The 23,368-nt window shown below is 39.8% G+C and overlaps 1 protein-coding gene across 2 annotated transcripts; it reads right to left on the bottom strand.

Moving 5' to 3' along the window:
* Window positions 1-8,963: 8,963 nt before the first annotated feature.
* rdh12l (retinol dehydrogenase 12, like) lies at window positions 8,964-19,806 on the bottom strand. Of its 2 annotated transcripts, XM_026180170.1 has the most exons (9): window positions 19,645-19,806; window positions 18,630-18,729; window positions 18,038-18,162; window positions 17,647-17,762; window positions 14,276-14,434; window positions 14,059-14,163; window positions 12,125-12,334; window positions 11,809-12,001; window positions 8,964-9,529 (listed from the first exon to the last, which is right to left on the bottom strand). In XM_026180170.1, the coding sequence occupies exons 3-9, from the start codon at window positions 18,049-18,051 to the stop codon at window positions 9,427-9,429; spliced, it is 900 nt and encodes a 299-aa protein (XP_026035955.1). In that variant the 5' UTR covers window positions 18,052-18,162; window positions 18,630-18,729; window positions 19,645-19,806; the 3' UTR covers window positions 8,964-9,426. The 2 variants fall into 2 exon arrangements, with proteins under 2 accessions (XP_026035955.1, XP_026035954.1); XM_026180169.1 differs by lacking the exon at window positions 18,630-18,729.
* Window positions 19,807-23,368: the final 3,562 nt, after the last annotated feature.

Here is a 23,368-nt window from a genome sequence, read left to right as displayed (position 1 = left end):
AGTTTGTGTGGAGTGTGTTCCCTGCTTGTAATGAGGCTGTGAGGATAAAGGCTGGGTAAATGAGTGGGCAGGCTGCTGAACTGGTGGTAACTGAGCTACAGGTAGCGAAGTAGTAACAGGTGGAGTGGCTGGCTGAACTGATAAGGCTGATGAATCTCTTGCCAACTGGGCTATTGACTGGGCTATGGACTGTAACATGGCGTCTACTGGGTCTGACTGTGACTGTAATGGAGGTGATGATTGAGTGGCTGACTGGGTTAGCGACTGCTGGGCAGCTAACCGAGCTACCGGCTGAGCAGCTGAGTCAACGAACACAGCCCCGGTATAAACAGTCATATGAACTGGTGAAACAGACAGAGCGTCTTTTCCACTCACCACAGCCGGTGTTCCAGATCAACTGGCGTTTAGATCAACTGGCGTTGGTCGAACAGATGTGTGTCAGTCTTGCGTTTCAGGAGCTCCTACCGACAAACCAGCAAAAAAACGCCAAATGTGTCATCTGTGACACTTGTGAGGTTGTCTCAAACACACTCCGTCAGTCTTGATGCTGTTGAACAACAAAATGTTTAAAAATGTGGCGAGTTTACCTGGTGATATCCTCATGCGCGACGCGATCGCGAAAACAGCAAACAAGTAACACCACGCCGTTGTTGTTCACAGGACAGCAAGAGTAAACGATCGGGAGACCCTTGTCGTCGTTATCGTTCCACTCGCACGGTTTATTTCACCGAATTCAGCGTTTTTGCTCCACAACTAAAGCGAGCAGTTTGCTCTGTGCACCAACATGGAGTCGAGTCAACCAGCGCCACCTCTGGCCAAGTGCCACAGCCTACAGCCAGATCAACTGGTGACACACATCTGCAGCACGTTTGAATTCGTGTCATGCACATTTGTACCTTTCAATTGTGTCTGTTTGTGCGTCATGCAAATAAACCTTTGAAATGATATCATGTATTTATTATCAGCCTACATTTGTACAAAATGCCAAATGACATACACATAAGAATCACCATCCTGATATCAACACTTTTGCCCATACGAAAAATGTCGTGAACACACTAATATTTCACCAGTGTTGTAACATCACATGTCGTTAGCGTAGTCTGTCTGTGTCTCCCCTCTGCAAACAAACATGTTAGAGTTGGTTGTGATATACAGTCTGCATAAGTGTGGTCAATCTAATAAACATTTATAAGGAGATGGCAGTTACTGTGAATGTACAGCAGTTACACAGTGATTAGTAATAAACAGTCAGACAATGACCCTGACAATCACATTCAATCTTGCAGATTGCACCTTCTGTGGAAAGTGGTACCACACGGTGTGTGTGGACTTCCCCTGTGCAGAAGGCGACTACAAATGTTGTGGGTGCTAAATAAACAGAAACAAATGATCCCTGTTGTCTTTGCTTACTGATTGTTTGTAGTGTTGACAATCCACATTGCTGGCATTGCATGTTTCAACATATTTGTGGGTAGATTTAGATGCACAACGTGTGAGTGCAGCCACTCAGCCTTTACTCAATGTGATCATAGCAGCAGGTGCAGATGTGTGTCACAAGTTAATCTAGTGGTAGGCTATGGTACTTGGCCACAGGTGGCAGCAGTGGACTGACCTGCATTGGGGACTGGTCCAGCTGCTATGTGGTAGTCAGTAGATGGGCTCCACATTGGGGATTATATGCAAGTTTTGGGGACTGTTTATTGCTGATCACTGTGTGACTGCTGTACATTCAGCGTAGCTGCCATCCCCTTACGGATCGTTATGGGATTGACCACACTTATGCAGACTGTATATCACATCCAACTCTGAAATGTGCGTTTGCAGAGGGGGGACACAGGCAGACTATGCTGGCGACATGTGAGTTACAACACTGGTGAAATATTGGTGTGTCATATATTTGTTCACGACATTTTTCTTATGGGCAAAAGTGTTGATATCAGGATGGTGATTCTTATGTGTATGTCATTTGGCATTTTGTACAAATGTAGGCTGATAATAAATACATGATATCATTTCAAAGGTTTATTTGCATGACGCACAAACAGACACAATTGAAAGGTACAAATGTGCATGACACGAATTCAAACGTGCTGCAGATGTGTGTCACCAGTTGATCTGGCTGTAGGCTGTGGCACTTGGCCAGAGGTGGCGCTGGTTGACTCGACTCCATGTTGGTGCACAGAGCAAACTGCTCGCTTTAGTTGTGGAGCAAAAACGCTGAATTCGGTGAAATAAACCGTGCGAGTGGAACGATAACGACGACAAGGGTCTCCCGATCGTTTACTCTTGCTGTCCTGTGAACAACAACGGCGTGGTGTTACTTGTTTGCTGTTTTCGCGATCGCGTCGCGCATGAGGATATCACCAGGTAAACTCGCCACATTTTTAAACATTTTGTTGTTCAACAGCATCAAGACTGACGGAGTGTGTTTGAGACAACCTCACAAGTGTCACAGATGACACATTTGGCGTTTTTTTGCTGGTTTGTCGGTAGGAGCTCCTGAAACGCAAGACTGACACACATCTGTTCGACCAACGCCAGTTGATCTAAACGCCAGTTGATCTGGAACACCGGCAGTTCTGAAGTCCTATTCTCCAGCTGTGGGGCGACGCGCCGACGGCGCGATCGTCGCTTCCTCCCGGGCAAAACCTCCGGCGGGCCGGGCAAAACCTCCGGCGTCCGGCTGGGTTGGGAAGCGATAGCGGCTGGTGGGTGTAGGTGAAGTTCGTGGAGAATGAAGTTTTGTACCAGAGGGTGCAGTGAGTCCAATAGCCAGGGATAATCCGTGATAAGTTGTTGCAGCCTGACTTCCAGAACGTAGAGAAACGCTTCTCCCTCATGCTTGAGCCACAGGTTGATTAGTTTTGACACAGAGTCCGTTATGAGCTTTCGAAGCTCTGTGGGTGGGGTGAATGCCGCTGGATCCATATCTGGCTGGTCCGTACTGTCACGGCAAGTGAGATGAGCCGTGTGGAAAATAAAGGAGGATCCAAATGCAGGCAGTCGTGAAGGTGTAAAGGTGGTTTATTAAACACAAAAAGGAAAAGGACAAACGGCGAACGGAGCAATGACTAGTGATGGGCAGATGAAGCCCCATGAAGCACTGAAGCTTTTCATCCAATTGGTTCACCCCAACGCGAAGCTTCATGAAGCTTCATTTGCTCTAGCAGGACACCTACTGGACGTAAAAATAATAGCTGGTATGAATTTGAAGAGTGTGGCATTTTGCACACAGCCTGTAAATGTCAACAACAAAAGGAGTGTGTAAAACATCTATATTGTAGTGATGGCAGTATACTGTGTATATTTATGCTGGCAGTATGGAAAGACAATAAAAACAAAGCACAAATTTAAATATCACACACGTCACTTATTGCATTGTATGATATTGTTATATCATTTAGTAACATTACAGCATGCTATAGTATCATGGCATTTGATGGCTCACCTGGTCTTGCTCCACAATCGGTGTTCCCCTTATTCTCATGCAAAGCTCTGTAGTGCCTAAGCATGGATGAGGTGTTGTTGTTATATCCCAGCTCCCTGGCACATAGCAAACACCTCACCTTGTACAAAAGTACAGACAGCCTAACATAGGTTTTATTGCACCATCAGTATTATGAAAATCCATCTTCTGTGGAAATTCACATACCTTGTTGGGAGGAATAAGATCAAAATGTTCCCACACAGGGGAGGACATCCTCCTCTTCCTAGCTGGCTCCATTCTCTCCTGACTTTCTCTCCTCACTCTCATAAACCTCCAAACTGTCTCCAAACTCTCACTAACCGCAATATATATATATATATATATATATATATATATATATAGTTTACAGTTTATAGACTGCTGTTAATGATCTTTGCACTCTTGATATCACACTTAATGGTATTAAATGTATTACATTTTTCATCCAAACTTTGAACATAATCTGTTTTCGAATAGCTTATATGTTCAGCGTAGGTCACCACGGTGATTTAGCTAGGTTGAAAGAGGGACACTTTTGTGACACAGAAAAATCTACTTTAACAGGACATTTATCTTGCTTCATATTGAATTGCATAATCTGAGAAAGTATCCTTTACTCTAAGCCAATAAGCTGCTGCAAAACATCATGTTTAACTTTCAAAACCACAAATGGTGAAAGCCACTGTACTAATACGCTACTAGGTAATGACAAGTAACAATATTATTTCCATGTGTTACACCAAAAGTGTACCTGTAGTATTCGCCCCTCTCCTTCTTCAATGATGGGTCAACAGCACAGTAAATTGTGTTTTAAATTGAGTTTTTGGTAAAAGGACTGATCATCTTCATGGAGAATTGCTGGGCACCATTCAGATAACAACATAACTCAGTCTGAACAACTCCAGGATGGAGAGAGTAGGTCGTCACTCCTGTGCCTAAAAGTAAGGAAAAAGTGAATGAAATCACCAACGGTAGAGCTACTAGTTATGGATTTGATTTGAACAGAAAACTGGCAAATTAAAAGAAAGAAATGACAGCGTGTAAGGTGCATTATTTACCTTCTAATCGTTTAACCAGTGATCAGGTGAAGAGGACATTGGCTAGCTTGCTTTGAGCATAGGCTTTATTCTTGTTGTAATGCTTCTCACTGTTGAGGTCCTCTAGATTTATGGAACCTCAGGAGTGAGCCATGGAAGATACATTGATAATCCTAGCTGGTGCCGACTTTTTAATCAGGTCAAGCAACAAATATGTCAACAGGAAGTAAATGGAGAAGGAGGAAATATGACTTTAAAATTGTCAATTTTCAGTTTCAGAAAATAGAGTGAAGTTAATGTATCTGGAAATAGTAACAATTTACTAAATACGAAATACTGTATCCCAAACTTGTTAAAGACTTTTACAATAAATGTACTACATCAAATAAATACCATAAGAGAAAATGTGTTGCAAAGACCACCCACACCTTATGATTTAATTACGTTCAAGAGGAATGCTATCCTGCTGCACTAATTCTGCACAAAAACATCAAATTAAAAAGTGCGAGATGTCAGTTAAAAGTTTTGAGTCTGTTTCTTTTGGTGGGGCATGTTTATCAGACTTATGATGTGTGAAGTTATTTCCCTAAATACAATTGAAAGGGCAAAATCCTTTTTTAAAAACTACATTTCTATAATAACCATGAGTGGGTGCATTGTGAGCCAGGCAGCAGCCAGGAGCGAGGTCCTGGCGGACCGATCCCGGGCTACCAAGACTGGCAATTGGGACATGGATTGTCCCAAAAGCGGTGTTCTACCTGCACTATGTATAGTGTGGGCGGAGCGCTGTGGACTTCGACTTCGACTGAGAAAATTGTCGAGCGGTGGAAGAAATACTTACCTCCTTAATCCCACTGGCATGTCTTCCTTGGAGAAAGCAGAGTCTGGGAACGAAGGGGATAACCCGCCAGTCTCTGGGGGCAAGGTCACTGAGGCAGTTAAACAACTCCTTGGTGGCATAGCCCCTGGGGTGGATGAGGTCCGCCCCGAGTTCCTGAAGGCTCTGGATCTTGTAGGGCTGTCTTGGTTGACATGCCTCTACAATGTAGCGTGGAGATCAGGGGCAGACCACAGTGGTGGTTCCCATCTTTAAGAGGGGGGGGGGGGGGGGGGGGTTGGGGAGGGGGGTTGGAGGGTGTGTTCCAACTACAGGGGAATCACACTCCTCAGCCTCCCAGGGAAAGTCTATACCAGGGTGCTGGAGAGGACAGTTCGTCCGTTAGTCGAACCTTGGATACAGGAGGAACAATGCGGTTTTCGTCCTGGTCATGGAACACTGGATGAGCTCTTCATCCTCTCAAGGATACTTGAGGGTGCATGAGAGTTTGCCCAACCAGTCTACATGTGTTTTGTGGACTTGGAGAACGCATTTGATTGTGTCCCTCGGGGGGTCCTGTGGGGGGTGCTCCAGGAGTATGGGGTGTCTGACCCAATGCTATGGGCCATTAAGTCCCTATACAACCATTGCAAGAGCTTGGTCTGCATAGCCGGCAATAAGTCTGACTCATTCCTTGTGGGTGATGGGCTCCACCAGGGCTGCCCTTTGCCACCGATTCTGATCATGATTTTTATGAACAGAATTTCTAGATGTAGCCAAGTGGCGGAAGGCTTTCACGTGGGTGGTCTCAGGATTTTATCTCTGCTTTTTGCGGATGATGTGGTTCTGTTAGCTTAATGGGTAATGGCCTCCAGCTCGCCTTAGAACGTTTCACAGCCGAGTGTGAAGCAGTGGGAATGAGAATCAGCACCTCCAATTCTGAGGCCATGGTCCTCAGCCCGAAAAGGGTGGAGTGACCACTCCAGGTCAGGGACGAGTTCCTGCCCCAAGTGAGAGTTTAAGAGAGTTTAAGTATCTTGGGGTCTTGTTCATGAGTGACGGGAGAAAGGAGCGGGAGATTGACAGATGGATTGGTGCTGCGGCCGCAGTGACGCGGACGCTGTACCGGTCTGTTGTGGTGAAGAGGGAGCTGAGTGTAAAAGCGAAGCTCTCAATTTACTGGTCGATCTACGTCCCTACCCTCACCTATGGTCACGAGCTGTGGGTAGTGACCGAAAGAACGAGATCGCGGATACAAGTGGCGGAAATGGGCCTCTCCCTTAGAGATAGGGTGAGAAGTTCAGCCATTCGCTGGAGAGATTATATCTCTCGGCTGCCCCCGGACAAGCTGGAGGAGGTGGCTGGGGAGAGGGAGGTCTGGGCTTCTCTCCTTGGGCTGCTGCCTCCGCGACCCGGCCCCGGATAAGCGGAAGAAAATGGATGGATGGACTATGAGCATACCTGTGATGTGTAAAATTTTGATGACACATCTCGTGTTTGTCCAGTGTTGCATTATGTTGATGGTCAGTTAACAGGGATTCATTGTCTGCGGTTGGAAATGTTGGAAACAACATTTTATTTAAGTATTTATTTATTTATTGTCATTGTCAAGAACAATGAAATTGCGTTTGGGGCTTCCATACAACCCCAAAAAAAGAAGAAAAAAATAATAAATACCCCTTAAAACCCAAGTGTACATATTTAACCCAGTGTGACTCCAATGCAATAAGACAATCCTTAGCAATAATGTTCGTAGAAATTCAGACAAAGACCTGAGAAACATGACAAAATACAACAATGCAACCCATTCAATATTATTGTACTGTGAGATATGATATCAGATATGATAGTTATCTATTTAAGAAAGAGGGGGGGGGGGCAGGAGGGGGAAGAGAATAAAGATATGATGCACCAATGCAGACCAGTTCATTGCTATTAAGAAGTTGGATATGGTTATTGTCCGTGAGAGGGGGGCAGAGAGTTCAGGAGCCTCACAGCCTGTGGATACAGGCTGTTGGCCAGTCTGGATGTTCTGGCCTGTATAGACCTGTACCTTCTCCCTGAGGGCAGCAGATGGAAAAGGTGGCGCGCAGGGTGATGTTGGTCCCGCAGGATACTGTGCACCCTCCTCAGACAGCGAGTGGGGAAGATATTACTGATCTCTGGCAGACTTGTTCCAATAATTCTGCCAGCTTCTTTCACCACCCGCTGGAGTGCTTGCTGATCGGCCTTGGTGCAGCTGGGGAACCACACTAGAAATCCATCCATTTTAATTGCACTCCCCCTCATGTGTTACTGTGACAGGCTGCTTGCAAAAAAAGTGCCTAAGATACTATTTAAAAGTTGTTCTTTGTTGAGTCAGTTTTTATATTTGAATGATTCACAGGTAAAAACAAAAAAAAAAGATTGGTGCACACGCAGTTCACAGACAGTAGCTTTTTAACTATTGTACAGTATTATACTGAAAGTCCAAATAACCCGCTACTACTGTCTAACGCTGGCAATGTCTTGGTACCAGTGATGGGAATGACAGCGTTACAAGTAACGGTGTTACTAATGGAATTACTTTTTACAGTAACAAGTAATCTAACTAATTACTATTCCTATCATTACAACGCTGTTACCCTTACTAACAAGAAAATGTGGTGTGGTCGCGTTACTATTTTTCAACAGACAGTTGAAGCTGTGTTCAGCTTACCGCACCTTATATCAGTTGCACGGAAGTAGTTGTAAGTAATCTGGGCGCTACAGCTTTAAGCAGCTGTGCGCGCTCCCATGGGTGGCAATCACTTTCTTTCAGATGATCACTGTTTGGCACAACACCGGTCTAACCTTTCTGAACAAGGAAATTACTTTTGATTTGATCACTTCCAAACTCGCCCCGATTTTCTATACAGCTCAGTTAGTTCTGATTCGACCTCATTTTTATTCGTTGACAAAACTGTCAATACATGTGATCATAGTTATCCTGTTTTCGTCAGAAAAAAAAAGACAATTATTGGTGAATGAAATGAACACTCATTTTTGGAGAAAAACATTGATTGTCACACAATATCAGACATTAAAGCATAACAGGCATACTGATTAAAATTTATTTTATTGAAAGTGAAAAAACAAATTTTTTGTTTAGTTTTTTGTGGCCACATATAACCATTAAACTTTAAGCATCTTGAAAGCGTCACACACTGTAAACAGGTTGCTGTAAATATTACAGCAATTTACTGCCAGATGGATGCGGGTAATTAGCTGTAAAAGGATTCACAGGAATCGTCTTTGTAAGCACTTTTTACATCCTGCTGAAACAGCATTTTCTATAAATTTGCTTTGACGGGATTTCACAGAAATTTACATTTACAGTAGTTACTGCACATTTATTTATTTTTGCTGTGTGTTTGTCTATCTACAGTGAAGTAACTGTAACTGTTATTTACAGTAAGCTTACTGTAAAGAAAATTGCATTAACAACTGTGTGTAGCTAACAATTATAAGATCTGTTTATTGCAAAAAACTAGACTATAAATCCTTTTATGGATTAATGAGGCCGTAAAAATTTAGGTGATATTGATCCAGTTGACTAATATAATACTGGCGATAACACAATTAACCTAAACATTTTTTTGAAAGCAGACAGAAACAAATGAATGCTCTCCATAAGTCTGTTTAATGTCAGAAAGTAAAAAGAAAAGTTTCTGTAAACAATGTAGACAAGACTGCAGTCTATTATGAATTATCATGCAGATATTATCCAATTAATTACAAACCTTGTATTAAACATTGATAAACCAAATATTTAAGCTTCTTTTAATTTTTTATAAATCAGTATTATAAGCTTTCCACTGATCTTACACTTGCTATTCACAGAATTACAGTGTAGTTACCAGTTTCACTGTGTGAGTGAAAGGCAAATGTGACCATAATAAATTATTTCCAAGGAACAAATAAAACGTCAGAACTGTGCAGCGTGCAGAATAAAGTTTTACAGCTGTGTTGTTGAGATAAAAATGAAGTGTTTAAAGATTGTCGTGGCCTACATTATAATGAAATCATCAGGTAATAAAGAAACAGAATACACTGCCAGGATTTTATTTTCAGTTCTGAATGTCTCAGTCCCACGTTAAAGAGAGCAAACTACAGCTCAGCTCCCACAGCTTCTCCGCCACGTTGTCATCTTTGGCAGCCGCAGAACAGTTAGCAGGAGCACAGTCACTGTAAGCAAGGATGTATCACGTGAGCACTTTGTTCACTTGTGTAACACGAACATTTTATGTTTGTTAACATCTACTGAGCAAATAACACTCTGCTTGTCAGCCACTGTTGCTTAAAGACTATAAATCAACATTAACAGTGGCTTCTTTTTCTAAATTTGTACACTAGCAAGCATGAAGAACATCCAATGAATCAAAAGTTTGCCATTAAAAATGTTTTAGGAATTTAATATTCAGTTGTAACCAAATAATGTAGAATAATCTACACTTTTTTATTTATTTAACAAAATCAAAAAATACAATCCTGCAGTTTTTAAATACTTTCTGTTCTGCGTTTCATTTGAATAATTCATTTTGCTTCCGACTTTCTTTAATGGAGAGAAGCTGTTATTTCATATATTTTGCCTGCAAATTGTGGGTTAGCACTGTTGCCGCACAGCAAGAAGGTCCTAAGTTCAATTCCACCATCAGGCCGGGGTCTTTCTGTCTGGAGTTTGCATGTTGTCCCCATGTTTGCGTGGGTTCTCTCTGGGTACTCCGGCTTCCTCCCACAGTCCAAAGACATGCAGTTGGTGGGGACAGGTTAAATGATCAATCTAAATTGCCACAAAAAACTGCTGAACTTGAGATCTAGTGTGGCAGAATGGACATTTTAATCTTAACAAATGTGTGCTCTCCTTTAAATATTAAACATTATAGTTATAATATCTAATACATTATAATATTTATATCTGTAGGTAGTTTGTATACACTCCTTTTCTGTGTACTTATTTGTAATATTTATATAAAGTTGTATATATTATATATATTGTGGAGATCAGGGAAATTTTACTGCTATTGTTAATAATCATCATCATTACCATTGCATTAATAATATTATCTACAGCATTGATATTGCATTCAGATGTTTAAACAGTGTGTGTGTTTCAGAAAGACTAAGTTGACAGGAAATTGCAGGTTTGTTCTTTTCAAACTGTGTTAAAAGTCATTGTGGTTTTGAATTGACGTATGCATATATTGTATCTGATGACGCATGAGGGGGCGTCATTAAATTCAAACCCTGATGGTATAAAATATCTGTTTATGTTTTGATTAGTCGAAGATCAAGGGCTGTCTGCGTACGGAGTGATCTTCCCACGCGTGTATTTCATTAAAATCAATTGTTTGACCAAGCTCTTCTGGACCAGGGTTGTTTGTACTCTCCTTCCTTAATATTTGAACCTTAACAATATTTTTTGCACCATGACACTGTGTACAAACTTGGCAATAAAAGTGATTCTCATTCTAAAAATTTCATAATGGATACATCTCACCCTGGTCACCTACTTGCTGAACTCTTACCATCTGCCAGACAGTGCAGTTAGAGAAAGGACAGAAGGACTGAATAGCAGTTTTTTTCTCAGAGCTATAAAAAGCATTAAAATGCTACAATGTCCACTTGAATGTGATCGGTGTAATTAGGGGTTGTGCAATTTGAGAGAATAGAGACAGGTTGCTTTTGTATTATTTATCTTACATAGTTTTTTTTTTTTTTTTACAGTTTATAGTTTACAGTTTATAGACTGCTGTTAATGATCTTTACACTCTTGAGATTGCACTTAATTTTGTTGTAAATGTTACTGTAACAATGAGGAAATCCTATTCTATTCTGTGTTCTAGGAGCTGCTTTGCCAGGAGTGTAAAATGAGACTTTGCAGCAGATTTGAATCAAGTATACAAACATGCATACGTTTTCTGCATTGCCAAATGAATTGAAGCACATTCAGGTGACAATATGTGCACAGTTTACACTGCTGTAACGTTGCAGCTTAGCTTCATTTGTGATGTTAGTAATTCACGTCTAAGTTCCACATATGACATGTATTCACCTACCAGGGAATCTATATTGCATTTAAAACATGGTATTAAATGCATTACATTTTTCACTAAAACCTTGAACATGTTTTCAGCTTAAGTCATCACAGTGATTTGTCCAGGTTAAAAGAGAGACACTTTTGGGACACAGAAAACTCTGACTTTAACTGGACATTTATCTCGCTTCATATTTCACACCTTTAAATAACTGCTTCATGGCAAATATCTTTACTGTTCATCTGATTTAGTTTCCAGATTGCAAAATCTGAGAAAGTACTCTTTACTCTGAGCTGATGAGTTAAACATCATGTTTACCTTTCATTGGTCTAAAACTACTAAGTGTTGAAAGCCGCTGTATTAATATGCTACTAGATTATGTGTAACAAGCTGCAATATAATTTCTGTGTGTTACAGCAAAAAGTGTACCTGTAGTATCCGCCACTCTCCTTCTCTAATGATGGGTCAACAGCACAGTAAATTGTTGTCTGCGCTCCCTGGACAGAGTTTTTGGTAAAAGGACTGACCATCTTCATGAAGAATTGCTGGACACCATTCAGATGACGAATTAACTCAGTCTGAACAACTCCAGGATGGAGAGAGTAGGTCGTCACTCCTGTGCCTAAAAGTAAGGAAAAAGTGAATGAAATCACCAACAGTAAAGCTACTAGTCATGGATTTGATTTGAACAGAAAACTGGCAAATTAAAAGAAAGAAATGACAGCGTGTAAGGTGCATTATTTACCTTCTAATCGTTTAGCCAGTGATCGGGTGAAGAGGACGTTGGCTAGCTTGCTTTGAGCATAGGCTTTATTCTTGTTGTAATGCTTCTCACTGTTGAGGTCCTCTAGATTTATGGAGCCCCAGGAGTGAGCCATGGAAGATACATTGATAATCCTAGCTGGTGCCGACTTTTTAATCAGGTCAAGCAACAAATATGTCAACAGGAAGTGACCTGGAGGAGGAGGAAATATGACTTAAAAATCCAATTTTCAGTTTCAGAAAACAGAGTGAGGGTAAGGTATTTGGAAATAGTGACACTTCACTAATTACGAAATACTGTACTTACCAAAATACTTACCTTAACTTGGTAAAGACTTTCACAATAAATGTACTACATCAAATAAATACCATAAGACAGAATGTGTTACAAAGACCACCCACAGCTTATATTTTAATTACGTTAAACTAAATAACAAACAACACAAGGGGCTCCTGTTATTTCAAGAGGAATGCTATCCTGCTGCACTAATTCTGCACAAAAACATCAAATTAAAAAGTGCGAGATGTCAGTTAAAAGTTTTGAGTCTGTTTCTTTTGGTGGGGCATGTTTATCAGACTTATGATGTGTGAAGTTATTTTCCTAAATATAATTAAAAGGGCAAAACCCTTTTTTAAAAACTACATTTCTATAATAACCACGAGGACACCTGTGATGTGTAAAATTTTGGTGAGACATCTCATGTTTGTCCAGTGTTGCATTATGTTAATGGTCAGTTAACACAAATTCATGTTGGAAACAACATTTCAACTGATGATCAGTGGTTCCGGAATCAGTTGATTCCAAAAGCTGGAATCAGGACATATTGTCGCAGGAAGTTGACCTTTTACTTCATGTCTGTCTGTCATATCTAAAGCATGTGCTTAAACTTTACTGTTCTGCAGTAAAGTCATAAAAATGCTGATTATGAAAGAAGTGTTGCATTTAGGCTTAAGCGTCAGATCCAACTTCAACATCACGAAATGAGTATTGAAAAATTCTATGCATTTGTGACCTTTTGAAGGATTTGACAGCTGATGGGAGGGGCAAGTCAAAAGGGGTGGGACTACTCCAACCTGAAATTTGAACGCAACCCTCAAAATTGTGTTGACATGTTAATGCAGCCACGGATGGAAATTGCACTCAAGTTCATACGATACCATTAAAAAAAAAAAAATGTCTTGGGCCAATGCTCATAGTAAGTTTTTGACTTTTAAATGTTTGGGAATCACCTTGTTGGTACACAAATATAATTTTATGCCTGTCAAATTGTGTCATCTTTGGCATTTTGTTGCAGATAGAGCTAAAAAACGGGAAGAAATTATGTGTTACTGTGACAGACTGTTTGCAAAAAAAAAGTGGCAAAAGATACTATTCGAAAGTGGCTCTTTGTTAAGTTGAGTCCGTTTTTATATTTGAATGATTTATAGGTCCAAAAAAATAATAATAAAAATACAAAAGTCTGCTTCCTTGGGAGAAGAATATATAGAAGGGAGTGGAAGTGGAAGGTGTGGGTTAAGACTTTTGCATAGCACTGTGGGTCAGAGTGGTTTGAAGCCACTGCCTACCACTCCTCGAGTCATTTAGGATGTGAGGCACTGTTATTTACTTGTACCACTGAGTAAAATTAAATATTTCCTGTCATAAGCAGACTGTAATTTATTAACTCTATTAAAAACCTTTTAAAGAATTTTCAACCAGTTTTGTGTGCTTCCGTTTGAGTTTTACCTGAGATATTATTTTCTGATTTCTTTCACCCCATTTAAAGAAATCTTGGAAATGTCCTGGGACGTGCTAATTGTTTTGGGTACAACTTCATTTGTCAAATCTCTCCCCCCAAATCAAAAAGTCTGGAGAAGGATTAGTCGGTACTAATGTATAAGTCAGGCCAGGTGTGACTGAGGCCTGATTTTATTTACCCAGGTGATTGACACCGATCTGCATCTCAAAACCATCAGCTGTTTTCCCAAAGGGACAGACCATCACACCTGCATTGTTGATGAGGATGTTCAGCTTTGGCTCGTCTGTAGAAAAAAGTAAAAGAAAAAAATAAAGGGGGGGGGGGGGGGGTTTAAAAATATGCAACTTTTCATGTGTGTTCACATGGATGTTTCTTTAGCCAGAGAATCATTTTACCTTTGTTGATGGCTTCAGCAAATTCTCGTATAGACTTGCTGTCTGACAAATCAAGTTTCATGCAAACGACATGTTCATTGCCTGAGCTTTCGATGATGTCTTTCACGGCTGCGTTTGCTTTCTCCATGTCCCTGCATGCTATGATCACCTTTTCTGCCCCTACAAAGAAAAATAAAAGACGGGAGTTAAAACAGCACATGCACTGAATGCATGGCGAAAATACATAAAAGCAAGGTGTAGTTCAGTGGGTGGAGAGTGCCCTCTCATGACAAAATGTGCACATTACATTTTTCATAACTTGCGAAGCTTTTAATGGGGACAGTAAGAAAGACCAATAATCACTTAAGATATCAGAAACAACCACATTTCTCGGAAAAGACAAACACACAAAAAAAACTGAAACTAATCTGTCTGAGATACCCAAAGGCACATATAGTCACGTATGCTTTTGTAGTACATATAGTGAACTGCAAAAGCAAGATTTTTTTTTTTAAAGTAACAGGCAGAAAGACCGACAAACAAGCAGCACCACAGCATGTCTAGCAAAGAAACACAGAGTTGGAGATGTAGCTCTTGGGTTTTTTGCAATTTCTCTGAGCTTTGCATGACCTTGCATGACCGGAGGTGATCACACAGGAGTTGAAGATATTAAACAAGTGGTTTGATAGAAACAAATTGTCCTTAAATTTAAATAAAACAAAATTTATGTTATTCGGAAACTATAAGAAAAACATTAACATTGAAATTTGTGTCGATAATATATATCTAGAAAGGGTTAATGCCATAAGATTTCTTGGTGTGATCACTGATCAAAAGGCCTGTTGGAAATCACACATCACTTATGTGAGGGGAAAGTTAGCACGGGGCATTGCTGTCTTGGGGAAAGTAAAACAGTTTCTGGATAGGAAAACATTGTATATGTTATATTGTGCTTTACTATTACCATACATGAGTTAATGTGTAGAGGTTTGGGGAAATACATATAATAATAATAATAATGATAATAATGGATTGGACTTATATAGCGCCAGTAGGCGGTAGGGTAAAGTGTCTTGCCCAAGGACACAACGACCAGGACAGAGAGCCCGGGGATCGAACCGGCGACCTTCCGGTTACAGATGCGCTTCCCAACCCCCTGAGCCACGGTCGCCATATACAAGTAATATTCAGACTATAATCATAATGCAGAAAAGGGCCATTAGACTAATAAATCAGGAGGGGTATAGGGCTCACACAAATGCACTCTTTATTAGGATGCAAGCTATAAAATTCCAGGATCTGGTGAAGTTTAAAACAGTGCAAATAATATATAAGGTAAGGAAAGGGATGCTCCCAATCGAAATAAGTAAATGGTTCTTAGAAAGAGAAGGGAGGTATAATTTTAGAGGGAAGTGGAATTTAAAATTACAAAGAGTAAGAACAACATTGAAAAGGATGTCTATTTCAATAGCGGGAGTTAAAATCTGGAACGAGTTAAAAGAAGAAATAAAGGTCACTAGTGATATAAACCAGTTTAAAATACAACTCAAAAAAGAAATATTAAATAAGTATAAGAATCAAGAAAATGCAATTAACCCAAGACAGCAGTCAAACTCATGTTTATTTTCTTCTGCAAATTAGCAAATCTAAATATAGTTTTAGTTGAACATGTGAAAATATTTTTTTGAGATGTTATGTTCTAAGTTGAAGGCATTGTATACGTTTTTGTTGTTCAAATTTAGATGATGAGGATGTAAACCTGAGGGGGTAGGGGGTATATGGAATGATTTTATGAAACGTTGGTGAATGTATATGTTTGAAATAAAAAAAGAACTGAACTGAACCTTGGCGCTAATTTTCTGGGACATCCACTCCTGAGAAAATTGGCAACTGTCCCGAATATTTTTTAATAATCTTTCTCAGTATAAAATAAGGGACTTCGTATTGTTTGGAAATGGCGTTTTAACCCTTCCCAGATTAAAAATTATTCAGACACTGTTGTCGAAATGAAAAGCACACAATTGCTAATTTCTGGGCAGAACCTTAATTGTGTAATTCTCCTGTTACACCACATACCAAAGTTGGCCTTTTCAGCCATGTCCACATACAAAAATACTTTTTTTAAAATATTAATTAACATTAATACTGCTGTCTGCCATGTTACTGGCTCATTAGATATTTGCTTGAAAAAGCACTTGAACAGGTGTAACTACTAAAGTGACCACTGAAAACAGCCTTTTCATTATAAGAGTGAATGGCTGTGTGTAACTAATATTTTTGTTCTGACAAAACAAGACAATTTAATAAAATGACTGTAAGAAGACCCACTAAGGTAGGTGCAAAAATTCAGCTTCTTATTGTTGAATAATTGTCCACGACTATTCATTTTTTCTTCTAATTAAGACACACTAACACATTGCTTCATGCTCTGTGTCTGAGTTCATTTTGTCCTTGTATTTTACTTTAAAACTAAAGAAAAATTTTACTATACCAAACAAGAACTGTGCCTAAAGAGCTAAATCAGGAACTGGTTCCAAATTGTTCCATTACTCAGCTACTTTTCCTGACAGCCACATGTTGCACGACAATGATACCAACATCATGGGAGTGGAGGATTGCCACGCCTGAGTCATGCTCAGAATTTACACAGAACAATAGAACTTGTGTTAGCCTTCCTTATAATTTATCTACAGGAGAATCAATACTGGCAGATCTGTGTTTAAATAAACAGTTTTTATCGTAATCATTTTCTTGATGGCACGGCGCGGTTCTATTGGAGCTTAGCAATAACTAGGGAGGACTCATGGTGGCAGAGGCAACTGCTATTGAGACTGTCCAAACTGACATAGGGCGGGGTAAACCCTAGACAGGCATCTAACACAAGCACACACTGTCAGCAGTAAAAAAAAATTATTTCCCAACTTTTAGGACTATCAAAATCTTGTGTGTAACTATGATCCCCATTGCTGATCCACTTCAGGGTTATGGGGGAACAGGGTGAGAGGCACGCCATGCCCTGGATGGATTTATACTCAACGGATGGCCAGAAACATCCATCCATGAATTAACCAAATTCACGTCCGCACCTGCAACCAATTTAGAGGCAGCAGAGTGTGCAATGGATCCAAATGTGGCCTCACAGCAAGAAGGTCCTGACCTTGAACCTGCTGGTCAGGTGAGGCCTTTCTATGTGGGGTTTGAACGAGTTTCCTCCAAGGTTTACTTCATTGTAGTCTTTTATCTGTGCATCTAAAAGTCAACATTTCCTGCTAATATTTCCCTTTTCCTCCTAATTCCATATCCTGATACGTAACACAAATAATCCCCACTTTAAAAAAAAACAGTTGAGAGTTAAGAAAGGTTTAAAATTTCATGATTTCAGTCAGACGAACCTCTCTTTGCTAGATCAATGGCAGTTTCTTTGCCGATGCCAGTGTTTGCTCCAGTGATGACAACAACTTTTCCCTCCAGCTTTTCATCACAAGACCAGCTGCGCCGGAAGACATTTCTGGGATGTTGAGAAAGCAGACTTAATGTCACAATCAGCAACACAGGAGTGGATATGGCAAAACACGCAATTACACAACTGTAACTTAACAGAAAACTCTTTCAACTTCCAACAACCCGCAGCAAAGAAAATATTATCAACAACAATCTAGTCTAACGTAACGTATTAATAAATAACCCGACGTAATTTTATTTATTTATCGATCATGCAGCCTTAACACAAACTCAAAAACTTTCAGACTGAGGGATTTTGAGGTTTATGTAAAGTCTGCTTACCTTAAAGACGACATGTCTCTGGATTTCAGAAGTCACCGAGACTCAAGTACCTCATCAAAACCCGAAATTAGTTACTGATCACTGATTCACCTCCACACGAAGCCCACAATGTTCATAGGAAGCCCCTGTAGTTAAAAAAAAACCAAAACATAACAAGGCGGAAATGTCCAAGTGCAGTCAGACTTGACAAGCTGGATTTTCAACCAATCAACTGCTAGGCCGTCGGTGAACGAGAAAGCTGATTGGTTAACGTGGAAGTTTGAGTCTCATCCCCTAATAGGTGTGCTCGATTCGTGAAGGTGGGCTGCAGGCACGGGTGGGCAGGTCCGAGGAAGGAAATTGAAACAGGTTTTTCTTTTATTCTTTTCTCGAGGCTCTAAAAAGATCTCAGTTTATTCACTCCTCCTAGTGCTGCGATATTCGGTCAGTTCTTGCGCAATCTTGGTGACAAAGGCGTACTACCACTAATAATAATAACAACAACAACAACAATAACGATAACAGCAGTCTTTTATAGCTTTATATTTTACTTCTCTACATAGGCTTTCATAGGTTATTTTCTGAATAATATATGAAAAAGCATTTAGCCTACCTCATTTATATACAGTTTGCTTCGACGTAGCCAGACACTCGAAGTTTTTTGTCACTTGTTTTCAGTCCAGTCCTGATTGGTTGAACAACTTGACACAGACCTATGAATCAGGCACCTAACTCAAGGGTGTTGTGTCCACACATGACATCAGTTTAGCAAAGAAACCGTTTTTAGTTGCATCTTTAAGCACTTTGTTAATAGCGGCCTGTAGCTTGAACACATAATTTGTGTTTGAATTTGCCAAAAAAAAAAAAAAAAAAAAAATGCCATGAGAGACAGTTCCACTGGTATAAAATATTAATATTATTATTAGCCACAAATGGTTATTCCCAAAGAGTTTTTAGCAGATAATCTGGCAGATTTCGGCATGCTGTTCAGTGTTTCCTCAAAAAAGTTGAGGAAACTGAACAAGTGGAAGACATAAGAGCACAAACGTAAAAAAAGAAAACACATCAACTACAGTGCCTTGTACTTCTATGGGCCTGCAGTGCCTCGATAATGGCAATAAAATGATAACACTAACTAAAAACAAAACAAAACAAACAAACCCCAAAACAGTGTAGTGTTCCTTATGTTGCTTAAAAATTAAATATATAGACCAAGCTCTTGTGGAAAAAAATAATTAGTTTATCATGTTAAAGTATGTAAGGCTGTTTAACCCACCAAAACACTGACACGGAACCTGAGATGAAATCAATTAATCCCAGTTTGTTGATGTTAGGATCCCTCTGTTTAGGATGCAGTGTTTTCAGTTTTGTTAATTTTCAGGATTTCTTCTGTATATTGATATTCAAAGGGTTTGTTTCACATCTAGATCTGGGGTTTTAGTTTATTTCTGATCCTTGTATCCCTTGAATTTCCATGACTGGTCTAGTGCCATTTTTGTCTCTTGTCTCATATCCCTTTGTGTCAAGTTAGTTGTAATTCCTCAGTGATTAGCCTGTAGTTCTGGTTCTCATTAGTTTTCTCTCTGTGTTTTGTGTTTCTAGCTTGAGGTCTTCTTATTTTTACTGACCTGTTCTCAGTTAAGGCTGTTTTGTATTCTGTCCCTCGTTTTAGTTTTCATGCTTCCTCTGTCTTCTCATGCCTTGTCTGTAGTTTTTTTTATCTGTCTGTGATTCAACTTCTTGTCCTGTCTTGTCTCTCTTGATTGTTGACATCTGTGTTCCCACCTGTTTCCCATCCCTAGTGATGGGCAAAGCAAGGCTTCGTGAAACACTGAACTCCATCTCAACAGTGACACCTGCTGGCCCACTTTGCTATCGCCACATCTCGATATTTTTCTGTGAAACAACGACGCAGGCAAACCCTGCACGATTCCACACAAAGCTACTTATTATACCAAACCGTCAGTAATTGATCATCACGTTTTGGAGAAATCTCCCCCCAAACAAGGAAAAAAAAATCTGAGACTGTTAAACACCGCAATCTGTGACTGTAGTCATCAGCAAAATTCTCCATCTGTTAACGTTCGCGTTCTTCACCATAAATCTATTCATTAAGTAAAACAGAGGGAAAACACTGCCGTATTTACTGTAATAGTCACACAGGATTACAGCTGTTTTGGGTTCAGCTGTCTTCGTTTTTTTGCTCACAGCCCTCAAACTTTGGATATATTTGTTTGAGTTTTCTGGGAGTTAACGTCGATCACATTTTCTGACCAATCGGAAAAATACATTTCAGGCATGTTTAACTCATCCTCTGCTTAGCAACCTCTAACCATGAGGGAGCTTTCCCGAACTTTACACTGCTATGGATTTTCCATATTGTAACACTGTGTTTTACTCAGTGTGAGTCTGGAGTTTTGGTTATAGTGAACCTGCATAACTCCAGTTGTTTTTGAGAATTTTTTTTTTTTAAAAGCGCCCCCCCCCCCCCCCCCAAAAAAAATATATATTGAGGAGTCACTTAATGCCACAAATGACATTTTCTGTTGAAAGTGTGCAACTCTCTCTCTTTCTGCTTATAGGAGTGAATGGAGCACCCACCAGTCTCTTTCCTTCTTGCTTTCTTCAATCTATATTCTAGTAATCATTCAAAAAAGATATTTATATATTGTGATATATAAATTACATAGGTTTTGTATACTTATATAGTGTTCTAGATAGTCTAGAATCTTCTGTCTAGTTTTCACAATCCATGAAATAGAGTATTGTTTTCTTTTACGCATGCGCATATTTAATTAAAATTGTCGCTTCAAAAAACATTGATTCAGTAATTACAAGTCCAAATGATTCTGGTTAATAAAAAATGGGAGTTTGCGCTTGGATATGTCTAGAAGCAGGAACTGGATCACCAAATCCTAGGCGTGGTCACGTGATCTGGGTGTTTTGACTCACGCTTCGGAGAAGCGTTTGGAAACATCCCCGCTTAAGAAGTTCAGCACAGTGTCGAAACGGCTGTTTCGAGCGTCATATCCCCTTGTTATGTTGTGTGTAGTGTCACCCTCGTCTTTGTTTTGTCCTCCCCTTTAGCTGTGTGCGCCCTGTCAACACACCAGAAATGGTCTCAGTGGAAAGATGGCTGTCAGGAAGCCTTTCTTAATCAAGGAATTAAAGAGAAAAGAATGACGTATGCCAATTTACACAAGAACTAGAGCAAAAATCATGAACCATCAGGTTTAGTGATTAATACGAACAGTTATTCATAGCGATGTGTAAAACACGGTGGAGACTTTGTCATGGTTTGGGGCTGCATTTCAGCCAGTGGTGTTGGGGATCTTGTCAAAACTGATAAAACTGTAAATGCATTAAAGTACAATCAGATTTTGATCCATCATGCAATACCATCTGGAAGGTGTTTGGCATTTTTCAGCATGACAATGATCCGTAACACTCTACCAATGCTGAACATTGGAACACTATCAGTGATGGACTGGCCTCTCCAGAGCTCGGACCTTAGCATTACTAAAGCAGTGTAGGATCATCTGGACAGAAAACAGAGTAAAAGGCAGCCAACATCCAAAGAAGAGCTTTGAATGCTCTTCGAGAAGCCTGGAGAAATATCCCTCAAGTTACTTAGTGTTCAAGCTAATTGCGTAGCCTTTAAAAAGATTTTTAACCCATTAACACTGACTTATTTACGGATGACTGCAGTAAGTAGTCATTTTTATACAACCAGCAAAAGTGCTGTATATGTTTTGACCAGCTGATGGCAGCATGTGACCATCTGTCACCCTCAAACTGAGACCGCTATACTTTGACGGCTCTGTGTTGGTGTGTTATGGCTGCAGACAGATTAACAGACTGGTATTTGGGTAAATCATGCCCTTGGCTGAGCTTGCTTTCTTCTGATAAATCATCTGTGGATATCCTCATTTTCCAGCAAGCCACTATGAATGGCTCATTCATACACTACAGACGTTACTGCAGCCTGACAGTGGACCTGCAGTACAGTCAGAAGGTCATTAGAACAGGAAACATTGTTGCGGTCATCAGCTGATTGTGCATAAGCAAACATTTCCTTCCTGTTTCTCTGCAGGATCAGTCAGCAAAGCGCATGCATGTGTGTTATCCATTATATCCATATATCATGTTGAAAACAAATCTGTTTTAACCATTGAACAGTGTATTGCTTTTGCAACAAAAAGCAAGTATTAAAAATAGTTGAATCTAATGGGGAAGGTTTTTTCACTTGGGCTCAGGTGCGGCAGCGTGTCTGTGGTTAGGAAAGAACGTGTGCAACAAAAGCATTCAATCATATGTTCATGCGAACTTGATCTAGGCTGATTAGAAAGCACTTGGGAGTCCAAATCCACTTTGCTTGCACTTACACTGATTACACCCTCCTTTAAGGTAAGGCAGTAAAGTGGCTGTTAGCAGCAGCTGATTAGTTTTGCATTTACTGCATAACAGATTTATTCGCGTTGCATTTAATCACCCCGTTTTGTAATACCTAAATAACTTAAAACACAAAGTTTGAAAAATACATATCAGATTCTATTCTTCAAACTTTCATTCTTTGTATTACATTTTTGTGACAAAGTGAAAATGTCTGTGCTTATTTGTTTATTCTTTCCTTGTCATTCTTCTCCTGTCTGTTTGCTGTTGTTGTTAACAGGACACTCTTTTGTTTTTAGTCATAACAGTTTACCTAATCCTTTGCTGGCGTCCCATTAGCAGCTTCCCAGAAACCAAAGACAATGGAGAGGCAAAAGGATGCCCTGGATAAACTATGAGAACAATCCATTAACTATAATGGGACTATTAACTTTACTTTGGCAGATGGAAAGCAAAAGGATGAAGACTTTTATTTTTATCCACAGGACAAAAATCTAGAAATAAGTGTGATTTATATGTCCTACTGATGAGTTTGAGCAACAATTACATTATGAATATTAATTTCAATATCAAAACTGTCAAGATATAATGAGACTGCTGCTGTGGCATTATGTTTCAGATGATCACGCAAATTTTAATATCCGAAAAATATATCCTGCGTAAATACATAGCCTTTAAATGATGATTTCATCAATCCCAACCTACCTGTCCCTTAATGATATCCCTCCAAGTTGTTAAATTGTGAAAGCTGAAGACAAAATCATGGAGACACATGGAGGCAGACATTAAATGCACAGCTGTATATGTATCTGTCATCTATCTGTAACTGAGTAAATACGATACACAGCTTAGAGCTAACTCAAAAGATTAACATAAGTTCAAAAACATAAAAAACACAAACCAAGCATCAAATTACTTTTGCTACCAAAACAGGCCTGACCCATCGAGGCATGGACTCCA

The sequence above is a fragment of the Astatotilapia calliptera genome, chromosome 9 (assembly GCF_900246225.1).
Source record: "Astatotilapia calliptera chromosome 9, fAstCal1.2, whole genome shotgun sequence".
Lineage (NCBI taxonomy): Eukaryota > Metazoa > Chordata > Actinopteri > Cichliformes > Cichlidae > Astatotilapia > Astatotilapia calliptera.
Note: the sequence above shows the minus strand (reverse complement) of the source record. Positions and strands in the feature narration are given on the sequence as shown.